We start from the raw sequence: 24,968 nt of genomic DNA, 5'->3' as shown, positions 1-24,968 counted from the left end.
TAATTGTACTATTTGAAGATTATATAACATTTCTGTTTATATTTCTGAGCAGGATTAAAGAAGGTGTGCACACACAACATGAATACTCTTCATCTTACCGGAACATTAGACCGAGGATATACTCCACTGTCACACCGGGAACGTTGGGTTAGGAGTGGGCGAACGTCCGTCTTTAGTACGCCACAAAGGAACGGCAGACAATCTGACTATAGTACACCACAAAGGAACGGCAGACAGTCCGACTACAGTACACCACAAAATCTTGAACAATATACAAACTCTCTCTAATCTGATGCTTTGAATGTCCGACATGAAAAAACTAGCATATATTAATGGACATAATATGACTTAAAATACGTGGCTCAAATATTGGTCTCCTTGGTATTGTCTGGAAGTCATTCTCTCTGAACACTGCACCATTTATAACTATTCTTATTCTGAAATCCTATAAAATATAAATTCTGATTTATTGATATTTGGTGAACTTCCCTTGAGAGCATGAGAAATCACCAATCTCGGGTAAAGTTTTATATTTAGATTAAGGTTGCAATTAACAGTAGAGATGTTTAATTGTGACATCGCTCACATTGATATATTACCAGAAAACAGAAAACGTTAATAGTTGTTCAGCAACAAAACTGTATGATAATCGTGAGGACCTCAATGTTTCATTCGTCAAATTTCCTTCATATGTTGTTATATGCCATAATCATCTGTATATTTAATTTTATCTCACAGATAACACGATATAACTAAGCATGTTCTTCACACAAACATTTTTTAACATTTGGTCAAAAGAATGACATTTTTAGCAAATATAATATATCATCAGTTGAATGCTGACTTGGCTTTTTTTAAGCTGTTAGAGCATTGTATAAATACCGATTTTCCCTCTGCCCATTTATGCATGAATTGGAGCATACGGCCTATGTGAACAGCTGGCAGGAGATGTGTATCATCCATGGCATCTGGTTTAATCTCTAATGATAACGAGGCGTTTGTTTGCTCTGCTCTCGAATCTGAATTTGAAGTCATCTGTACTGGACTGATATCAAATCCTGTGATGCTCTTAGGGTTCACGTACCAGCTAAAGGTTTATTTCCCAGTAAATTTTTTAACGTTGTTGTTTATTACTTATATTTACATTTGATATGAATAAATTTCTATTAAAACTGCATTTAATACACGAACGGGCATTAAAAAAAGATACAAAAGAGTCTGACACATCGGTTTCATACTTAGATCTGTTACTTGAAAAAGACCTTATAGTAATCTTACAATCAAGCTATATGATAAATGTGATGACTTGAACTTTTCTATCGTAAATTTTCCTTACTTATGCAGCAATATACCTTCATCACCTGCATACGCTTTGTATATATCTCAGTTGATTCGATACACAAGAGCTTGGTTTACGTATGAACATTTCTAAAACGAGGTTATTATTGACAAGCAAGTTGATGAAACTGGAATATCAGCAGACTCCTTTGAAGTCATTATTTCGTACGTTCTGTGGTGATACAATGACCTTGTCAGCAAATATAGCTTATCATTGATTCAAATGCTGACTGACGTTTTTCATACTAATTGTTAGTCCATTATTTATACACTGATTTACAAGGGATTTTTCCGTTATTACCTGATCATGACAAGGAGCACACGGCGGGTGTGACCGGTCAGCAGGGGATGCTCACTCCTCCGTGGCACCTGATCCCACATCTGATGTTTCGGAGGTCCGTATTTGCTCTGCTCCTGTTTTGTATTGTTTTATTGACTCTGGGATTGAATACTGTTCGTTATCTCCATATTCTTCTTCTATCACAATGGTCATTTTGAAAATATTTTGTGTTTTTAGTGAAACCAGTTTTTATAATTTGATAATTAAAGATGCTAATTACAGAAAAACGCGTGCGGCAATGTACAAATTTATTGTTTATAAGCTCCGTCACGGAACATTGGTTTTCATCTGTTATGTTTGATTTTCTTTCTACAACTGTTGAGAAGACTTATTTGTTGTAATAAATTGAAAATGTTGCATCATTCTATAAAGTTGTTTAAATAAATACATTTATTAAAATGAACACTTAGAACTTTTGTTAAGTGTATGTAATATAAAACAGGTGAGGAAAAAAATAGTGATCGACATCAAAATCTCAACAAACAATACAGGACACTTAACATGGACGCAACCAAATTCCACAGGTGAGATCGAGTTTTGAAGATAAGTAAGCTTTCCCAAAATTATTTCTGTTACCTAATATGAATTTCTGACGTTCATATAATGAGAATCTTAAATCTTAGACTTAAGTACAAGGGTTACTTAGACGTAGGAACTTGTGATAAGTTTAAATCACAAAATTATTCTAAAACCATTGGCATTCAAAACGCGCACCTTCTGACAATTAACGCAATTGTTTATTCTACCTAATAAATAAACAATAGGCCTTTCAAGTGCCGCTTGGGTTCGCTTTTAGGAACGATAGATCACTGAAAAAACTTGTTTAAAGCAGGCCCGAGGTATCTTGCAGTTTACAATTTAGGCAGTTTATAGCCTTTCCTACGTGTTTGTTTGCTCTTATTAGAATCCAGTGGTTTTAAAATTTAGCTCCAATGTTAAACTTATTTACTGTTTATTTGCTGACACCGTTTAACAGCAAATATTTAAAATTTCCAATTAAAATAAAAAGTGAAATTTACCCTCCTTCTTAGTTCTAACCTGATTAAATTCTTATGCTCGGTATTTCCCCTTCGTGTTTAGTAACACAAATAAGATAATCAATTGATGCATTTACTTGTAAAAATATGTTTTTTATATAGGAAGCGAAAAAGCCCCTTCGAAAACTTGTAATAAATATAATTTTGTTTTAAAATCTGTTTTTTTTTAATCTACTAGATACTTAAGTATTGTTTTGAGTTTTGTGTGAATTTTAAGTCTCCAAGTCACACACTTGTCCCTGAGGCATATTTTATTAAAGTGAAAGAGGTATCTCATTTCGTGAAAGAAATATTTCTCATTGAGAAAGAGATATCTGTTCAAGTGGAAGATATTTCTCTTATAAAAGCTAGAGATATCTAAGATTTAGAGTTATCTCTTTCTCAAAAAGATATGTCTTAAAATCAATACCTCTTTTATTTGGGAGATATCTCTATTTTTTAGAAAGAAATCTATCTAAAATGAGATATATCTCTGTAATTTATAATAAATTTCATTTTCGAATAAATTGCGAAAGAGCTTGCCATAGTTAGAACTTATAATGATGTTTCCTTTTGTTTCGAATTTTTATTTCTTATTTTTTATTTCTTATTTCTTATTTTAATGAATTTCTCTATATTGTATTTAACTTCACTCATTGTGCACGGAAATCATATATTTATAATTTTTTTTGTCTCGTATCTTCCCCTTATATGATAACAAGGACGTAACAAGTATAAAAGGAAGAGGGCAATTTGTTTACATATCGAGCTGAAAACTCAGTATTTGAAAAGAGGAAATTTATGTTTTCTAGCAAAGCTATTTTTATCTGCGTAATGACACACACTTTGAAAATCATGTCTTATCAGTTTGAATTATATTAACAGTAACGGACATAAACAATGGTCAAACCCATAAATCTACTGAAATAATGAACATGAACACGAAGGAGGATTATGTTTCAGATAGTATGATATCTGGTACGCTTAAAATAATAAATATATCTAAATTGTATTAAACTTCACTCAATGTGCACGGTTTTAATATATATAAAATACGGTTTGTCTCGTATCTTCCTCTTATATGATAACAAGGACGTAACAAGTATAAAAGGAAGAGGGCAATTTGTTTACATATCGAGCTGAAAAGTTTTTGAAAAGAGCAAATTCATGTTTTCTAGCAAAGCTATTTCTATCGGCGTAATGACACACACTTTGAAAATTGCTTCTTATCAGTTTGAATCCGTAAATTATGTTAACAGTAATAGACCATTGATCAAACACACAAATCAACTGAAATCATCATGCCTGTAATACCAGAGGTGATATCAAATGCCAGGAAGGAGTTGGTATCCTAAGAAAACACATGATTCTTTATTCTTAAACATGAAATCTACATTGAATTTAATCTAAATACAATTTACATGTATATTGTTTGTTGAAGCGTAGTTTAATCTGTAAATAATGAAATACAAGTGAAAGATTACTGCACATTCATAAAAAAATATTTCGATGCATTTAACAATCTTTTTCCTATTTCTCAGTCAGGTTACAATCGTCGTATTTTTTTTATTTTTATTTATATTTTTTCTCTCAGAAATGAAATAAATGATGTATAATGTAGCTGTTATAAAATTGTGCTTTGTAATATCTCTACTTTCAAATAACTGTGGAACAGCGGCTGCTTTAAAGTGGTAAGACTACACGTATTCCTTTCAGTCTTTTTGTGCGTGAGTTTCTTAGAACTGCATATGGTTTAAAATGTTTATATCTTTCAGGGAAGGATATGGAGATAACGAACAGTATTCAATCTCAAAGTCCATTAAACTATACATAATACGATCAGAGCAAACATGGACCTTAGAAAAAGGTGGGATTAGGTGACATGGAGGAGTAAGCATCCCCTGCTGACCAGTCACAACCGCCGTGTGCTCCTTGTCATAATCAGGAAATAACGGAAAAATCCATCGTTAATTCAGTGTATAAATAATGGACTAACAATTGGTACGAAAAACGTCAGTCAGCATTTGACTCAATGATAAATTATATTTGCTGACAAGGTCACTATATCGACCATAGAACTTACGAAATGATGATTTTAATTGAGACTGCCGATATTCTTGTTTCATCATCTTGCCTGTCAATAATTTACCTCATTTTAGGGACAATATCATATGTGATTACAATCATAATAAAATTTCTTGTTGAAACAATCTCATATGTGATTACAATTATAATAATATCTCTTGTAGGGACAATATCATATGTGATTACAATTATAATAATATCTCTTCTAGGGAAAATATCATATGTGATTACAATTATTATTTTGATAAACAGAGTGACAGCTGTTTAGGTAAGCAGGCAGTCTTCGCAAACAAAAGTTCCATAATATTTATAATTATCATAAATATTTCAAAAATTTAATCATTTCAGAAACAATATTGAAAAAAAAAAGCGTATTATGAATCTTTAAACACATTTTAGAACAGTTGTTTCATTGCAGATTCATTGTGTTATTCTTTCATTTTATATAGAGTGTCCATTAGGAAGATTTGGTTTGAACTGCACACAACGATGCACATTAGGTTTCTATGGCCGTCTGTGCACTAGTCCCTGCGGTTGTGAAGCGTACATATGCCATTATGTAAATGGGTGTCCAAAAGGTGTTTGTCATACCAGTATTTTTTTCTCTATATCATAAAAACAAATTTGCTAATTCAAATTTGAAGATTTTATCAGCTTAAAGCAACCCAATGTATGCCATATTTTTCTTCATTTGAAAATGACTAATAAACTAGAGATACAAAAATTGCCCACCGCAAAAACAAACCTTCTGCAATAAATACACATTTAACATCTTCTAAAGACTTTACAGATACAACAGAGGTGAAAAAACGTATAACAGAAGTAACCGAAGATACTAGGGCAATTTAATCAAATACAACGAAGAGAATGGAATCTTCACAAAAAAGGAAGCAAACAAGCGAAGAAATATTGTTCTAAAAAAAATTAAAAAAATTATCTATTGTCAAATCACGGTGAACTAATATACAAATATACATAAAATATACATAAAATATATATTACGTTTGTTTTAAAGTAACCATTGTTTTCTCTTTCAATGAATAATATTTATTTTGAAAAACAGTCTGCTTGGAATGTTTTCAACAAAGCACAAATAATCTACAAAATCTTAAAATCCTTCATTTCATAGACAATTAAGTAAACCAAACCAAGGATGCTATAAACGTTGACGCACTGCCGTTTCAGTCATTTTCAAACTTAATAAGTTTTCTAACTGATGTTAATGATTCTGTTCACTTGTTGACAATATTTTAAATGATTTCTGATGAAAAAGGTTTTCTTTTATTTCAGAATTTTCTTTACAGACAACACTATATGCGTTCTTCACAGAATAATACGTCCAAAGAACAACCGAATCTAAAAGTACAAAATGCCCACTATATGTTGAATTCAAAGAATCCAGCAAAATGACATTCCATTTGGGATTATCTACATCAGAGAAAACTGACCACGTGACTGGAAGATCTACATCAGAGAAAACAAACCGCGTGAGTGCAGGGAAGATTTTCCACGTGACTGGGAAATCATCATCGGAGAAAACTTACCAAGGGACCGGGAGATCTACATCGACAACAGACTCATCAACGATTGCAAACGAGAATGATCATTAAATGTTAGGTTTTTTACTTTCAATTGTTTTTATAGCATCATTGTTATCGGGGGAGTTTTATTTTACTTGCAACCATCGATTAGGTGGGCATTTTTATTCAAGTCAAATTAGTTGTGTATCTTATAATTAATATTTTTATCAATAGCTCTTAAACAACCTCTTTTCTCCTACATGCAGATGTAAACAATCCAACTCTTGTCATTTAAAATATGAATATTTTTGTAAATTAACATTTCATTCTCATTGGACTATAAATATTGGTAAGCAAAACGCTTAAAACAGTTATTCTGGTCATTGTAAGAGAAAAAAAAAAGAAAAAAAAACATAAATAAGAAAAATGTAACATGCATATCAATTATTTATAGAAAATGGAAAAAATGCTTCAAGAAAAAAGAATTATGATTTTCAAAATTATCACTGATGCAATTTTCAATTTATTAAAATAAATCATACAAGTGATACCATCAAACAGAACAACGAAAGTACAGAAGACACACACACTTCAGTGAATCATTCAGAAAAATTAGAAGACTATGATGAAATTGGTCATGATCAACACAGCAGCAGTAGTGCTGGATCTAGCCCATCTTTGATTATAAGAAAACCAAAAGATGCGTCGGATGATATGTATCTGCCTTCACATAGCCTGTATGAAAAAATCTCCTTCCATGGTGACTCTCACATGTTACAATGCAATAAAGAACAAAGCAATGCGGATTCTGATATTTTTTGGCTACAACAGGAATTATGTAATAATTAGGGGTGTGCCATTCTGAAATCCAGCAGTTCTGATTTTTTATTAATAGACGTAATTGTATCTATGGTCGATACAATGACCTTGTCAGCAAATACAATTTATCATTGAATGAAATGCTGACTGACGTTTTTCATACCAATTGTTAGTCCATTATTTATACACTGAATTGACCACGGATTTTTTCCGTTATTTCCTGATTATGACAACGAGCACACGGCGGGTGTGACCGGTCGGAAGGGGATGCTCACTCCTCCATGGCACCTGATCCCACCTCTGATGTTTCGGAGGTCCGTGTTTGCTCTGCTCTTATTTTGTATATTTGTTTAATGGACGTTGAGATTGAATACTGTTCGTTATTTCCACATCCTTCTACGAAGTTCCAAAATTTCAAAACCATTTTCCTCTTTTGCATAAACAAAATAGTAATGGGGAAAGAACTACAAATTCTTCAAATAGTCTGTTCGAAAAATCCAACAACGATAGTTTATTGACTAAAGAGGATTCTCTCTGTGGTGAAACCCTTGAAAAGGCGGATAGTCCATACAGTGTTGTAAAGACTAGGATGGCAGGACAGGAAGAATTACTTGTAAATTGTCGTTTTCCAGACGAATGCAAACAAAAATCTCGAATAGAAACAACAAAACTCTGACTTAGATAAGATGGTGTACTGTAGAGAATAAGGTTAATGACAGCTTTTGCACACTATGAATGCATATTTATAGGGGATGGGGGTTGGTTGGTTGGTTGGTTATTATGTCCTAGAATGGACCATATTTGTACCATGAATAAAACAAGTGTTTTAATATTACAAGTTAAATAATTTTTGTTATAATTTCAAGACATGCTCTAAATTATAAAGAAATGATACTTTTCCAAGTGATACAAATGTTGTATTCTCTGATGGGAAAGTTGAAAGTTTGTTCGAACGACCCTTTATGTATGACAGCATAAATATCAATTACTATTTTGCTAAAGTATTCAGATTTTTTTCTGAATATATTCTGAGGTAAGAGGAAACCGAATTGCTGTTTTCTTAACGAGGCTGGGGGGGGGGGGGGGATGGCAGCTATTTTCAGACTATTTCTTTCTCCTTTAAAAGAAGAGCTCCATATAAAGATACAGAAAAATTTAAAACTAAAGTTTATGAATTTTTTCTTTGTCAAATGAATGTTGACAGCTTAATATACCACATCTAAAAAAATAAGTTAAATTTGGTGGTTACTTTGGGGTTAAATTGTTGACCCCCAGCCTCCTTAATTCATTCTAATGATCATAAAAACTATCACTTACATAATATGAAGAAATCTAGAAACAGTAACATCTGTAATACTATAGGTCATCATATGCTGGAGAAATCTTTATAATTCCTTTAAATAAATAACATATGGATTACTCTAGACATACATGATAAAAATCAATTATTCATGACACCTCTCATTATATAATTTCAAAAGAAACATGCAATAACTTATAAAATGTTTTCAATCAAAAGTTCTTTTTAGTTATTGTTACTTTTAACTTTTAAACATTTGACTTTTTCCGGAAAGAATTTTTGAAAAAATGTCTATTTAAAGCGCAAGTTTTTTTTTCCTTGTAGAGATATTCCCTTGTAGACCTTATAAAATACGGCAGTTATACTGCATAGTCAAACTAATTTTTTTTAAAAATCATTTCATAATTTTAACATAAATAACATTTTTCTTTTAATCTTTAAGGGAAAAAAACTAAAATGAAATCAAAATGTGAGATAATTTTAGCATTGTTGATTATATTTATTAATATTGCTACCTGCAGTAGTGAGTGTCAAAGGTGAGTGGATTTTTATTTTAGAGCTGTACGACGTTTCTAATTAATATATTATCTGAATATCCGAATCTCATTTGACGTTAGATAAACGAAGATAAAATTTCTTAAAGTGGTTAACATTGATAGAATATGTTCTTTTATGTTCCTTAATACTTTTATATTTTCGTGTCAACTTATTCAAATTTATATTTTAGACCAGATGGTGTCCCTTGTTGCAATAATGAATATCTTGACGTTGACAACAAAACTTGCAAAGGTAAGGTTTATTCAAAATAATATAGAAAGATAATTAACAAAATTCCAGCTCAAAACTCCACTCGAAAAAAAAAACAGTTTTTGAGCAGAGAAAACATGGACGGAGTTTGGAACAGATGCCATGGAAAAGTGTTCATATCATGCCCACCGGTAACATCCACCGTACGCTCCTTCTCGTGATTGGGAAATAACTGAAAATTTCATTGACAATTATGTGGATAAACATTGGCCTAACACTTATTATATAAATCATAGTCAGCATTTGACTAAATGCTAAATTGTCTTAGACGTATTGTGAAAAAAAAATTCAATTTAGGCTTGCAGAAAAAAAGAATCTGCTCAACGTATGAACAATTTTTAAAACGAGGAAAATTATTCACAAGCAAGAATATAAGCAGCCTCGTTTAAAGGCATCATTTCGTAAGTTCTATGGTCGATAGAATGACATTGTGAGCAAATACAATTTGTCATTCAGTAAAATGCTGACTGACTTTTTCATACTAATTGTTAGACCATTATTTATACACTGAATTGACGACCGATTGTTCCGTTATTTCAAGATAATGACAAGGAACCACGGTTGGTGTGACCGGTCAGCAGGGGATGCTCACTGCCCCCAAAGCACTTGATCCCATCTCTTATGTTTCGAAGGTCCGTGTTTGCTCTGCTCCTATTTTGTATTGTTTAATGGACTTTGATATTAAATTCTGTTCGTTATCTCCATTGAATTCTTTGATTATTCCGTTCATGGTATTTTAATCATGTTTAGAATGCAGCAAATCAAAAGCATGGTAAATATTACCCGAAAATTTTAAATATTTTTTAACACACAATTGTTAAAGATATCTCTTCAATACATGAAATTTGCCTCCACAAAATTATATTTCAATATAGTTTTTTTTAATAACACTAGAAAATACAAAGATGTCAGCAGTAACAGAGAAGCATAAAACAATCAACGAGAGAACCAAACTAAGAACAAACACAAGCAGAGGTCTGTCAGTCTGTTTGTCTGTGTGTCTCTCTGTCTTCATCTCTATCTATGATCTCTTTCGTATTATTGTCACTCCTTTCAGTTATTCATACGTATATTATTGTTCGAAAGAAATTCATTATTTTGTTTACCCACATAAAATACATGGAGATTCATTCCCAAATGTAATCTATAATATCGTGACTGTGCTTTTGTCGATATTTTTTAACATCACCGATTACTTTGAATTATTATGTATTTCTTATAATTACATTTAGCCCCAAAAGAGTACAAGATGGAGAAAATCAGTCATTTTATTTCAACCGATTCAATGAAAAATATGACACGTTTATCTACCATAGACAAGTCAACCCTAGGGTCCTCGACTATGAAGATGTATGATTTATTATTGTTTAAAATATTTAGATATTTTAAAGTTACAATGTTGTTGGAAAAACATAACATTAACAGTACAAAGTTTTAAACTTATCGCCATATTAGAACATAAAGCCCGTGTCACACTGTCACGATTTATAGCTACAATTCATTACGAATTCAAAAATCGCAGCAAATCGGGAATTGTCGTAGAAGTACTCGTAGGATATCTTCCTTAATCGTGTTGGATCGCAGCAAATCGCCAAACTTGGCGATTGTTTTGAGCATGTTCAAAACAATCGTGGTCACAGCACGATTTTTTATTATTCAAAGACAATCGCACAACATCCGCACTGCATTCGTACTCATATTCGTAGTACATCTTCGAAGTTCGTGTGACAGTCACAGTACTTCGTAGTACTCGTGACACTACGAGAGTCCTACGAGTTATTTCGAGTGTCCCTCGAGTTTGTGCGAGTGTTTCTCGAGTTACTGCGAGTGTCCTACGAGATACTGCGATTGTTCTTCGAATTGATAAGAAAATAGTACGACTTTCCCGCGAATATGATACGAAAAAGGACGATTGATGGCAAGTGTTGTACGAAAACTGTGCGATTGAATACGAGTTACTACGATGTAGGCAGACGGTGTCTGATGTTAACACTGTCGAAATCAAAATACTGCCTTAAATAAAAGGAAAGATACTTAGAAAAGTTAAGTAAACTGAAAATAATGTGTAACAGAAACTATAAACACCGTGTTCAATAAACACATGAAGAAATTTTACATAACCAAAAGTTCCAAACTCTAGTTTTTACCATGATCAAATAACATTTAACTAAGATGTTTAATGGTTTCAGACAAATCTCCCTTTACTCTTTATATGCATTCATTTACATGCATATTCGTAAGAAATCGCCATTAGTCGTGTGAATATCGTGTATGTAACTTGGCATATCGTAGTCCTTCCTACCAGTATCGTATGTAACCGCGTTTAATCCTTCATAATCGTAGAAATATCGTAACCAGTTCGTAACGCTCTCGCTCCAGTTCGTATGTAAATCGTACAAACCTCGTACTTTGTCGCACAGGCATCGCAGACACACCATTCTAGCAGCAAAATATTTCACACGCTGCAGAAAAATCGCAAGACAAACCTGGCGATGAACGGCGATTTTCAACTTTTATTAATTCGTGGGTAATCGTAGCATTAATCGTGACAGTGTGACACGGCCTTAACATAAATATTTTGAATTCACAGGTCTTCGGTGAAAGGGACAACAGATCATAAGCATGGTAAATATTACCGGAAAATTTTTAAATATCCTTTAACACACAATTCTTTAGGATATCTCTTCAACACATGAGATTTGCCTCCACAAAATTATATTTAAACTATAGTTTTCTTTGAATAACACTAGAAAATACAAAGATGTCAGCAGTAACAGAGAAGCATAAAACAATCAACGAGAGAACCAAACTAAGAACGAACACAAGCAGAGGTCTGTCAGTCTGTTTGTCTGTGTGTCTCTCTGTCTTCATCTCCATCTATGATCTCTTTCGTATTATTGTCACCCCTTTCAGTTATTCATACGTAAAATCATATGTCGCATTCCTATGACAGATTCAAAAGTTATCATCTTATCCATGGAAGTAACATCTTGGTCACATGTTTCAGAAAAGAAAATCCCCAACGTACGTATAATGATTTTAAGTAACAAAAATCATTGCAAAATAGAAACAAAATTATTTTTTCAACACCTTTTTTCTGGTTGAAATTTAATAATTATAACAGCATATAAAACTCAAAAAAGGTTTTCCTTTTTCTTCAATTAAACTCGATATTTCATTTGCTGTAAAACTTTTAGTCCTTTGACAATAAAGACATCATTTTAAATTTGCAATGAAAAATAAAAGGTTGATAATGATAACTCATTGATATGTATTTAGGTTATACTGTGAATAGTGAATATAATGGAGAGGAGTTACAGCAGATATCTAGGCATCTCCAGTTGATAACAATCTCCTTATTTATGATAGTTGGCTGTGTAGTCATTCTAATTCCTCTGCAGATGTATGTTCACATAGTTGTTTTCATCTCATTATGTTTTAATTGGAGAAAGACATTATGCGAGAAAAGAGCTTTTTTAGATCATGTATCCTTTTTAAAACAACATCAAAAAAAAATATTTGTTTAATTGTTAATCATGCTATTTATAAACACTATTTATATTTTATAATTACAAGTCTTAGAGAACAAAATTATCTGTAGGCGTGAATTGATAAATTTTTTTGAAGGAACATGATTGTAAAGTATTATTGAAAAATTCCCCTCGTTTTCTAGGTATTACACATTAAAGCGTACCAGAAGAACGGCACTTCCTATCGGTATGTTTAAAATTACTTTGAAACACAAACATGCATGTATGCTATAGAAAGACCAAATTTATTAACTCATCTAGGACACATAATCCCACATCAGATGACTCAAAAGACGTATTCCATTAGTTAGATCAAATTTTGCACATATCATAACAATTTTTGTGACAAACAATGAAAAGTACCTTAAATCTGGGTACTAATTATTATTTCGTAATTGTACTCTTTGAAGATTAAATAACATTTCTATAAATAATACTGCGCAGGATTGAAACAGGTGTGCACACACAACATAAATGCTCTTCATCTTACCGGAACAATGGACCGAGGATATACTCCTCTGTCTCACAGAGAACGTCGGGTTAGGAGTGGACGAACGTCCGACTACAGTACGGCACAAAGGAACGGCAGACAATCCGATTACAGTACGCCACAAAATCTTGAACAATATACAAACTCTCTCTAATGTGATGCAATGAATACCTGACGTGGAAAAACTAACATATATCATTGGAAACAATATGACTTAAAATACGTGGCTAAGATGCTGTTCTCCTTTGTATTGTCTGGAAGTAATTCTATCTGTGCACTGCACCATTTATAACTATTCTTAATCAGAAATCCTATAAAATATAAATTCTGATTAATTGATATTTGCTGTACTTTCCTTGAGAGCATGGGAAATCACCAAATGCTGGTATATTTTTATATTTAGACTAAGGCTGCAATTAGCAGTGGAAATGTTTATTTGTGACATCGGTTAGATTGATATATTACCAGAAAACGTTAATAGTTGTTCAGCAACAAAACTGTATGATAATCGTGAGGACTTCAAATTTTCTTTCGTCAAATGTCCTTTCATGTGTAGTTACATGCCATAATCATCTGTATATTTGATTTTATCTCCCAGATAATACGATACAATAAAGCATGTTCTTCATATTAACATTTTTAAACGAGGAAATCTCTTGAAAAACATGTTGTTTAAAATCATCATTTCACTAGATCTATTTTCAAAAGAATGACATTTTTAGCAAATATAATATATCATCAGTTGAATGTTGACTTTTTATGCAGCTGTTTAGAACATTGTATAACTACTGACTTTCATTTTGCCCATTTATGCATGAATTGGAGCATACGGCAGGTGTGATCAGCTGGCAGGAGATGTGTAGCATCCATGGCACCTGATTCAATCTCTAATGATAATGAGGCCTGTCTTTGCTCGGCTCTCGATCTGTACTGTTCCAATGGACTTGATCTGTACTGTTCCCATGGTCTCGATCTGTACTGTTCCAATGGTCTCGATCTGTACTGTTCCAATGGTATTTAGAGCTTGGATACCGTTCTTTATTTCCATACTTTATCTATGATAATTAAACACAGTTGAAAATTCTGTGTGTCCCTACATTTAAAAAAGTTAAAAAGTTTTTTTGTGAACTGAACTTAAAATCGCTCAAGTAATCAAATCCTGTGAAGCCCGAAGGGCTTTTTGGTAGATTCGATCACATACCAGCTAAAGGTTTATTTCCCAGTAAAGTTTTTAACGATGTTGATAAGGTCTTCCGTCTTCACGGAAGACCTTATAGTGATTCTATTGTTTCTTCTTCTTATTATTATTATTATTTTTCCGTACACCAAATTTTGTGCACGCGATTTCTCCAAGACTACTGGATGGATTTTCATGAAATTTACAGAAATTATGTATCGTTATCTGAAGTTATTTTTTCCGAGAGATTTTTTGAAAATTCGTTTCTGGTGCCAAGTTACGGGACATTTTCTGATTTTAAAATGACATTTTGTCTACGGTTAATCTCAAGAACTGTAGAAGATATAAATGTGAAACTTTTAGGGATTATAGATCGTGATATATACTATCCAGGACGGGACCTTTCGTTCGTCGTCAGTACTTCCGGTCGTTAGAACAAGCGAATTAAAAAAAAATGTTTTTTCTAACTTTTTTGTTTTTCAATATTTTTCATTTATATTTTGAATCTTAATAGAAACCCTTCCATTGATACTTACTATATAATTTTTTTGAATATTTATAAATATAAACTCTAGATATTAGCATTTGAAAATCTGAAGCGAGTCCAATATGGCGGCTGTCTCTGTCCACTCCGACATTTCGCAATAGGGGTTTATGGAGGCAGCCGAGCGTTTGCTTGAACGAAAGTAACATAAGGATAAATGAAATATAAAGGTATACTTTGATTGTCACGTCGTACTTACGTAACAAACTTAAATTTAATCCAAGGTCTACTCAAACGTCTTCTATAATTGGTTTAGGTTAGTTGTCAAAGAAAAATAGGACTAAAAGTGCAAATGAAATACGAATTTTTTCTTTTGCACGACGGAAAAACAGATCGTATTTCATAGTTATAAGAAATAGTTTTTCAAGAGACAATATCGATGTATATCTGAAGTATAAAGCTTATCTATTGTTTTCCCATGCACACTTGTGTCAGATTATACAAACAGAAGAGAAAAATAAGAAAATCATATTTTAATAGATCGTTTAATGGAGTTTATATTTACATTCTTTTCTCAAAGATATTTAAAGCTATTGAACATGAATGGTATCTGGTTCCTTGACCGTCGTAGGGTGAGACATTTGAGGTTTTTCAGCAAACCATTTCTACCTTTTCAGTAAGGTGTAACTAATCGGGATAGTTAACTTTGGGGATAAATGGGAAATTTAAAATAGTTAAAAATGATAACTATTTCACGTCTTTAGTGTTACTTACCTACGATATAGAATATGTACAATGTGTTAAGTATACTGTCTAAACCTCGAAATTTATGCTATAAGAACGTTCTTTTTTTCTTAATTTCATTGAAGCTGTCACACCTATTTAATGGAACATTCCAAAGAAAAGGCGTGGAGATTTACTCGTGGCGTTTGGCGCGAAATTATGGGTAGTGGCGCGCCTTTCAAAGTTCTTAGACAGGTGCATTGTTGAAGAAGTATATACAAAAACATTCTGAGCAGTTGACCCAGTAGCGTAATTTAAGCGTGTTGGGAATAAAAGAGAAAAAAGCGCGTTGGATTTTCACGCTTGCGACCTGGATTCAATCCTCTTTGTGGCAATTTATTTTTATCACTTTTCAGCGGACGGAAGACCTCTCGTTGCTCGCAACGAGATCGTTTCTAGTTTATTACTTATATTTGCATTTGTGGTGAATAAATTTCGATTAAAACCGCATTTATACACGAACGGGTATTAAAAAATGATACTACAGAGTCTTACACATCTGTATCATACTTGGATATTTTACTTGCAAAAGACGCTTATGGTAATCTATAATCAAGCTTGCTGATAAACGCGATCGTCAACTTCCCTTACTTATGCAGCAATATACCTTCATCACCTGTTTACGGAGTATATATCTATCAGTTGATTCGATACGCAAGAGCATGCTCTACGTATGAACAATTTCTAAAACAAGGTAAATTATTGACAAGCAAGTTCATGAAACAAGAATATCAGCAGACTCGTTTAAAGTCATTATTTCCTAAGTTCTATGATCCATACAATGACCTTGTCAGCAAATGCATTTTATCATCGAGTCAAATGCTGACTGACGTATTTCATACTGTGTTAGTCCATGGCCATTATTTATACACTGAATTTACAAGGGATTTTTCCGTTATTACCTGATCATGATCAGGAGCACACGGCGAGTGTTACCGATCAGCAGGGGATGCTCACTTCTCCATGGCACCTGATCGCACCTCTAATGTTTCGGAGGTCCGTATTTGCTCTGCTCCTATTCTGTATCGTTTTATGAACTTTTGGATTGAATAATGTTCTTTATCTTCATATCCTTCTTCTTTTACAATTGTCATTTTGAAAATGTTTTGTGTTTTTAGTGAAAGCATTTTTCATAATTTGATAATTAAAGATACTTAATACACAAAACACGTGCTGCAAAGTTCAATTTCTTTTTGTTTTTTAGCCTTGTCACGGAACAGTGCTTTTCATCTGATATTTGATTTCCTTTCTACAAGTGTTGAAAAGACACATTTGTTGTTATAATTTGAAAATATCGCAGCATTCTATTAAGTATAAATGAATAAATACATTTTTTAAGGTGAACACTTACAGGTTTTGTTCAGTGTATGTAATATAAAACAGATGAGGGAAAAAATAGTGATCGACATCAAAATCCCCACAAACAATACAGAACATTAAACTTGGACTCCAGTAAATTCGACAGGTGGGATCGAGTTTTGAAGATAGGTTAGCTTTCTCAAAATTATTTCTGTAATCTAAGATGAATTTCTGATGTTCATATTATGAGAATCTTAAATCGTAGACTTGTTTACAAGGGTTCCTTAGACGTAAGAACTCGTGATAAGTTTAATTCGCAATTTTAATTTTTTTCTAAAATCACTTAGTATTCAAAATGTGCGTCTTCTCAAAGTTAACATAATTGTTAATTAATACCTAGTAAATGCACGGGGTCAAGGCAAGTGTGACCGATCTACAGGGGATGCTTACCCATTCTAGCCACCTTATCTAACATTATGAATGTCTAGTAGTCCGTGTATTATGGCCTCTTCACAAACTTGTACTGTATATAGATTGTTTTTTAATCTGTTTTTCTTTTTAAATCTTAATACTTGAGTAATGTTTTGAGTTTTGTATGAGTTTTTAGACTCTACATCACACACACTTGTCACGTACATGTAGGCATATTTTATCAAGCGCGCAAGTCTGTCTGAATCACTGACCAATAATTACACTAGCTTCATAAAATTCTTTATATTCACATTTTACATATTTACCAGCACCAAAGTTTACCCAATGTTTGAATTTCTTGCTGCCCTATATTGTCGAATTTTTATCAACGTCTCTGTACCCTAATTGCAACGTCATGTTCACACGACTATCGCCAAGTATATTCTAACAGGTGAGTATACATGTACACAAATATGATTTCAAATCAATTTTAAAGTAAGATTTGCAAAATACACAGAAAATAAAGATATGTATTAAAAAAAGATATATTTTCAGAATACCTGCAATTATTGTGCAGCACGTCCAAAAAACTTGTGTGTGTGTGTGTGTGTGTGTGAGGGAGGGTGTGTGTGTGTGTGTGTGTGTGTGTGTTTGGCGATTGCCTAATTATAATAGCCCCCCCCCCCCCCGACCATATAAAATGATATTATATAGATGTTATCTGGAGTTTATTAAGAAAGAAAATAAAAAATTCATGACGACACCTCTTTTATGAATGAACTTGTTGTACAAAGATTAAAGTTGTCCATATTAAATGTTAGAACTTATAATCAATATTCCTTTTGTTTTGAAAATTATCTGGTTCGCTTATGATAATAAATATATCTAAATTGTATTTAACTTCACTCACGGTGCACGGAAATCATATATATAAAATACAGTTTGTCTCGTATCTTCCTCTTATATGATAACAAGGACGTAACAAGTATAAGAGGAAGAGGGCAATGTTTTTACATATCGAGCTGAAAATTCAGTTTTTGAAAAGAGCAAATTCTTGTTTTCTATCAAAGCTATTTTTATCGGCGTAATGACACACACTTTGAAAATTGTTTCTTATCAGTTTGAATTTGTGAATTATGTCTACAATAACGGACCATTTATGAAACACATAAATCAACTGAAGTCGTCATGCCTGGAATACCAGTGGAGATATCAAATGCCAGGAAGGAGTTGGTATCCTAAGAAAACACATGGCTCTTTATTCTTAAACATGAAGTCTACATTGAATTTTATCTAAATACAATTTATATGTATAGTGTTTGTTGCAGCGTAGTTTAATCTGTAAATAATGAAATAAAAGAAACAGATTACTGCACTTTAATAAAAAATATTTCGATGCATTTAAGAATCTATTTCCTTTTTCTCAGTCAGGTTTCAATCGCCGTGATTATTTGAGTTTATTTAATTAGTTTTCAAAAATATGGTCTGATTGGAATATGACATTTCAATACTAAAATATCCTTTTTTTCTCAGATATGAAATAAATGATAAATAAAGCAGCTGTTATAAAATTGTGCTTTGTAATATCTCTACTATCAAACAACTGTGGAACATCGGCTTCTTTAAAGTGGTAAGAATACACGTATTCCTTTCAAGCTTTATCTCAAAGTCATTTAAACATTACATAATAGGATCAGAGCAAACAAGGACCTCCAAAACATCAGTCGAGAGGTGGGATTAGGTGACATGGAGGAGTGAGCATCCGCTGATGACTGGTCACAACCGCCATGTGCTCCATGTCATAATCAAAAAATAACGGAAAAATCCGTCGTTCATTCAGTGTATAAATAAGGGACTAACAATTAGTATGAAAAACGTCAGTCAGAATTTGACTCAATGATAAATTGTATTTGCTGACAAGGTCACTTTATCGACCATAGAACTTACGAAATGATGACTTTAAACGAGACGGCTAATATTCTTGTTTCATCAACTTGCCTGTCAATAATATACCTCGTTTTAGGGACAATATCATGTGTGATTACAATTATAATAATATTTCTTGTAGAGACAATGTCATATGTGATTACAATTATAATAATATTTCTTGTAGGGACAATGTCATATGTGATTACAATTATAATAATATCTCTTGTAGGGACAATATCATATGTGATTAAAATTATTATTTTGATAAACAGAGTGACAGCTGTTTAGGTAAGTAGGCAGTCTTTGTTAAAAAAAAAATTCCCTAATAATTTTAATTTAGCACTTTATCACTTTTTGAAGAGTTTTTAATTATTATAAATATTTCAGAAATCTAATAATTGAAACATCATAAAAAACCCGCCTATTACAGTGCAGGGAACTAATTGTGTTACATAAACCAGCATCAGGATCAGCATACGTAGGATCAGGATAGAACTAGCATCAGCATCAGCATTTAAAAAAACAGCATTACTTGGATCAGCATCAGCAAGCAAAGGATAAAACTAGCATTGACCAAAGTGAAAACAGATAAAGGAAAGTCATTTAATACAAATTACAAATAAAAATTACCCCCAAAATTATTTTTAATGGCTTAAAATAGCGATACTATTTTTGAATTATCCACTTCCAGCAGGATAATCCTACTTTCGGTAGCATTACTAGCATTGACCTAGTTTCAAACCAGCATCAGGATAAGGATCAAACCAGGATCCGGATAAGGATAACTAGCATCAAAATCAGCAAGCAAAGGAAGCATCAAAATCAGCAAGCATAGGAAGCACTAAAATCAGCATTGATGCTGTAACAAAATTAGTTCCCTGCACTGTATGAATCTTCAAACACATTTTAGAACAGTTGTTTCATTCAGATTCATTGTGTTATTCTTTCATTTTATAGAGAGTGTCCATTAGGAAGATTTGGTTTGAACTGCATACAACGATGCACATTAGGTTTCTATGGGCGTCTTTGCACTAGTCCCTGCGGTTATGAAGCGTACATATGCCATTATGTAAATGGGTGCCCAAAAGGTGTAACACATACCAGTATTATTTTCTCTATATTATAAAAACCAATTTGCTAATTCAAAGTTGAAGATTTAATCTGTTTAAAGCAACCCAATATATGCCTCATTTTTCTTCATTTGAAAATGACTAATAAACTAAAGATACAAAAATTGCCCACAGTAAAAACAAACCTTCTGCAATAAATACACATTTAACATCTTTGCAAAACTTTACAGATACAACAGAGGTGAAAAAACGGATAACAGAAGTAACCGAAAATACTAGGGCACTTTCATCAAAAACAAAGAAGAGTATGGAATCTTCACAAAAAAGTAAGCAAACAAGCGAAGAATTATTGTTCCAAAAAATTTGAAAAAATTATCTATTGTCAAAACACGGTGAACCACAAAAATACATCATGTTATTAAATATATGTAATGTGCTCATGTATTTTATTTGCAAATATTTCGTTGTTTTAAAGTAACCAATGTTTTCTCTTTCAATGAATAGTATTTGTTTTGATAAACAGTCTGCTTGGAATGTTTTAAACAAACCAAAAAACATCTACAAAATCTGCAAATCTTTCATTTCTTAGACAATTAAGTAAACCAAACCGAGGATGTTATAAACGATGACGCACTGCAGTTTCAGTCATTTTTAAGCTGAATAAGTTTTTTAACTGATTTTCATGATTCTGTTCACTTATTGACAATATTTTAAATGATATATGGTGAAAAAGGTTTTCTTTCATTTCCGAAATTTATTTACAGACAACACTATATGCGTTCCTAACAGAATAATACGTCCAAAAACAACCAAAGAATCCAGCAAAATGATATTCCATTAGGGATCATCTACATCAGAGAAAACTGACCACGTGACTGGAAGATCTACATCAGAAAAAAAACTGACCACGTGAGTGCAGTGAATATTTTCCACGTGACTGGGAAATCATCATTGGAGAAAACTAACCAAAGGAGCAGGAGATCTACATCAACAAACAGAATCTTCAACAATTACAAACTAGAATGATCGTTCAATGTTGGCCTTTTTTTTACTTTTAATTAATTTTATAGCAGCATTTTTCATCGGGGGAGTTTTGTTTTACTTGCTACCATCAATTAGGTGAGCATTTTTATCCGTTTCTATTTTAATTCAACTTCGTAGTGGTTTTTATAATTAAGATTTTTATCAATAGCTATTAAACAACCTTTCTTTTTGCCTAGATGCAGATGTAAACTATCCAACCCTTGTCATTGGAGATATGAATATGAATGAAAAAATGGGGGGAAATGCTACAAGAGAAAAAGTAATCATTTTCAAAATTTTCGCTGATGCAATTTTGCAATTTATTTAAAAAAGATCATACAAGTGATACCATCAAACAAAACAACGAAAGTACAGAGGACGCACACACTTCAGAGAATCATTCAGAAAAATTTGAAGACTATGATGAAATCAGTCATGATCAACACAGCAGCTGAAGTGCTGGATGAGAAGGATATGGGGATAACGAACAGTATTCAATCTCAAAGTCCATTAAATAATATACAAAATAAGAGCAGAGCAAACACGGACCTCCGAAACATCAGAGGTGGGATCAGGTGCCATGGAGGAGTGAGCATCCCCTGCCAACCGGTCACACCCGCCCATCTTTGTTTAAAAGAAAAATAAAAGCTAAAAGTTTCTCAAATTATCAAAGTTTTCGATAAAGTTTTTCAATGTGTCAAAGTTATCACTATATATAGTAAATCAAAGTTTTCAAAGTGTCAAAGTTATAACTACATAGTTAACTATAGTCAACCATAGTAAGCTATCGTTGACTTTAGTATTTTTTTGTGAGGGATATATCTTCAATGTCTCTCCTGCACATTTATTATGATAATCATCATTATTTTAACGGACATAAACAATGGTCAAACCAATAAATCTACTGAAATAATCATGGACTCCTGGAATACCACATGTTATATCAGATGCCAGGAGGGAGTTTGTATCCTAAATTATCAGATGGTCCTTTATTCTAAAACCTACCTGCACGTGTTGTACGCGGGGTGTATACCCCTTTCTTTTTACTCTAGTATTATTGTCTGAAATATTGATGACATTTAATTATAATTATATTATTATTATTATGTCTATAAGAATAAATGCACTATATACCGGTAGTATATGATCCCTTATCATATGTATACCGATATACTAGTATACACTTATCCACTGGCTGTGAGTGGGATAGCTCTTTTATCAAACCCGCGACAGGAACTATTCCCCGAGGGCTTGCCCGAGGAGAATAGTTCCTGTCAAGGGTTTGATAAAAGAGCTATCCCACTCACAGCCAGTGGATAAGCGTTTTATTATACTGATGTACCTTGTTTTGTAGTAATATTTTAATTGAAAAAAAGCAAAATGTCAATTTCAAGTAACATTTAATTTAAAATTTCAAAAAACAAGAAATTTTTAACAGTTTTAAAAATCAAATGATGTTAACATCATAAAATTTACTAGGTATAATTAACTCAACATTATTCATGACACAGTAACATTGATCAACACTATTTTTTCTGCACTTGATTTTATAAGGGGAGTTTACTGTTTATTTGTGTAAATGTTAATGTTGACAGTAGAATTGTGTATGTTGACCCCACATTCAGTGTTTTTTGTAGAGGAAGCTGATGGAGCGCTTTGTACACTTTTAACATTGTGTAGTTCAACGTTTTCTAATCCGGCAAAAAATGTGTCGACATCAAAATCATCTAAGAAATCAATCTGATTCTCCTGTACACCAGAGTCACTGCAAGCTGCTGCATTAGAATTTCCTTAGGAAGTTTTCGAACTTTCACAAAGTATTTTCGAAATTTCAAATTGTTTCTGGTCACTCAACCTCGTAGAGTAAGACATAATACTAGATATATTTTTGTGACCAGATATTCCAACTATATGTCTTGCCTCAATTCCCTGCCTGTCAAGATTTGTTATGCACGTGGCTCGAATACAGTGATTGGTATATATAGTCGATAGTTCAGCACTCTTACTAATAGTGGACATCATCGCCGCAAGCGTATTTTTTCCAAGGGGAATGTTGTCGAACCAAACCGACTGCGTTTCTGATACGGATGATTTATGGCGCTGCCATAGATTTGGGTTATCAGGATTCAGCTTCACAATAGACTTCATGAAACTATTCACAGGGCAACGGGGATTTCCTGTTAAAAAATAAACATATTTAAATTTGCATGTATTTAAATAATTTTTTTCTTTGATTATTAAAAAGATACAAATTGACAAGTCAAGTGTACAAACCTGGCATTTCGTACATCCTGGCCTGATTTGTTTGGTCGTCCGTGAGATCGTCCCCTCTATGATTTTTCTCCTCCCTATGTTTGACTTTGCACACATATCTTTTCCCCTCTGGATCTGTTCTCACTGAGAAATCTGTTTTTTGAAAGCTTCTCAAGTTTTCCTGACCACGGTTGCAAAAGTAGTAAACTATTTCGAAGAATGTTCTGTTTAACAGCCCCATAGCTGTATTCAGAGAAAATGCTTCACTTTCATAAAGTTTGTTTAGATCTTCTGTTGAGATTGTTTGTTTATGTTTTACCTCGGGTGCTCCCTCGCGCTTGATCTTCACCAACATAGCTTTAAAAACTTCGTTGCATGATTTAAACTCATCTGAATTAATGATATCCACTGATGTTTTCTTTAAAAAATGTTTTTGAAGTCCAAACCTCATTGTTATTAATGATTTCTTGGCATAGTAACTTCCGTCGGGTTTTCTCAGTTCAGCGTAAAATCTCTTCAGTTTTTCGGACATCTCCACAATCGACAATTTTTCCATATCCTCGAGGCTTAATTCATATTTTTCAATAAGGTAGTCTTGTAAGAGCTTCAGGGCGGTTTTCACCACCTTTTGGGTGTTTTTACTATCCCTAGTTTGTAAAAGAGCGTCAATATCGGCATCGTCACAGGCCTCGTATCTACTCCCAGACGACATTTTGTTTCGGAACTACAGTTGGAACTCTTCAGTGTTGGAGGAATCGCCAACCATTAAAATGACAGGAAATGAAAATTGGCGCTAAAATTTGCACGAAAATTTTCCGAGGGGTGGGTAGCAAAAACTATACCCCGGGGGTATAGCTTTCTATGCGGGGAAATTTTCAGACTATGAAGAATAGTTATTTTACCTTCTGAACTTTATATAGGAAACATTTTAACAGAAGTATAATAATACAAATAATTTCGATACCGATAATGCATTTGATAATACATTCCAAGGTTTACCAGTTGGATCCCGATAAATGATTTCGCGTGATTTACCTTCCAATGAAAGTACAAAAATAATGGTGACGTATAAAAAAACTGGCGCACCATCTAGCGTTAATTCAGGCAATATATGTTTTTTGCATGCCATCTAGCGACAATTCAATGAATAATCGTTGGTTTTGCATTGGTGATTGTTGGTTTCGCATCGGAGTCTGTTGATTTGCAAACGAGTCTGTTGATTTTATTTTTAAGGTTGTCTGTTTTGTATTTCATTATGTTTATGAAATTAGCTGTTAGTTTTTCATAAACGTCT

The 24,968-nt window shown here is 32.9% G+C and overlaps 2 protein-coding genes and 1 long non-coding RNA gene across 5 annotated transcripts in view; 2 read left to right on the top strand and 1 right to left on the bottom strand.

Annotated features, from left to right (window-relative positions):
* The window catches only part of LOC134274140 (uncharacterized), a 47,622-nt gene that overhangs the window by 5,592 nt on the left and 17,062 nt on the right, over positions 1 to 24,968 (top strand). Inside the window, exon 8 of one of the 3 annotated variants that reach the window (XM_062756393.1) lies at positions 12,505 to 12,628. In XM_062756393.1, coding sequence (XP_062612377.1) covers positions 12,505 to 12,628 — 124 coding nt within the window. Of the gene's footprint in view, positions 1 to 52; positions 1,103 to 12,504; positions 12,629 to 24,968 lie in introns of those variants that run through there. The other 2 variants (XM_062756392.1, XM_062756394.1) reach the window with 2 other exon arrangements.
* LOC134274143 (uncharacterized) lies at positions 4,823 to 5,659 on the top strand. The gene is made up of 3 exons (XR_009993555.1): positions 4,823 to 5,047; positions 5,229 to 5,357; positions 5,570 to 5,659. It is a non-coding gene; the product is annotated as an uncharacterized LOC134274143 (long non-coding RNA).
* On the bottom strand, positions 22,982 to 24,386 carry LOC134274121 (uncharacterized). The gene is made up of 3 exons (XM_062756373.1): positions 23,696 to 24,386; positions 23,428 to 23,598; positions 22,982 to 23,211 (listed from the first exon to the last, which is right to left on the bottom strand). The coding sequence occupies exons 1-3, from the start codon at positions 24,384 to 24,386 to the stop codon at positions 22,982 to 22,984; spliced, it is 1,092 nt and encodes a 363-aa protein (XP_062612357.1).

Source organism: Saccostrea cucullata, unplaced genomic scaffold (assembly GCF_032062105.1).
Source record: "Saccostrea cucullata isolate Sc308-1 unplaced genomic scaffold, CSIRO_AGI_Scuc_v1 ctg2527, whole genome shotgun sequence".
In the NCBI taxonomy this organism is placed as follows: Eukaryota; Metazoa; Mollusca; class Bivalvia; order Ostreida; family Ostreidae; genus Saccostrea; species Saccostrea cuccullata.
This window is presented reverse-complemented; position numbering and strand designations above follow the sequence as displayed.

Excerpts from the sequence above, each read along its gene's own strand:
- LOC134274121 (XM_062756373.1), bottom strand. The coding sequence starts at position 24,386 with ATGTCGTCTGGGAGTAGATACGAGGCCTGTGACGATGCCGATATTGAC. Across the intron at positions 23,599-23,695 it reads CAGGATGTACGAAATGCCAG|GAAATCCCCGTTGCCCTGTG; the intron begins GTTTGTACACTT and ends ATTTTTTAACAG. Across the intron at positions 23,212-23,427 it reads GGCGATGATGTCCACTATTA|GAAATTCTAATGCAGCAGCT; the intron begins GTAAGAGTGCTG and ends AAACTTCCTAAG.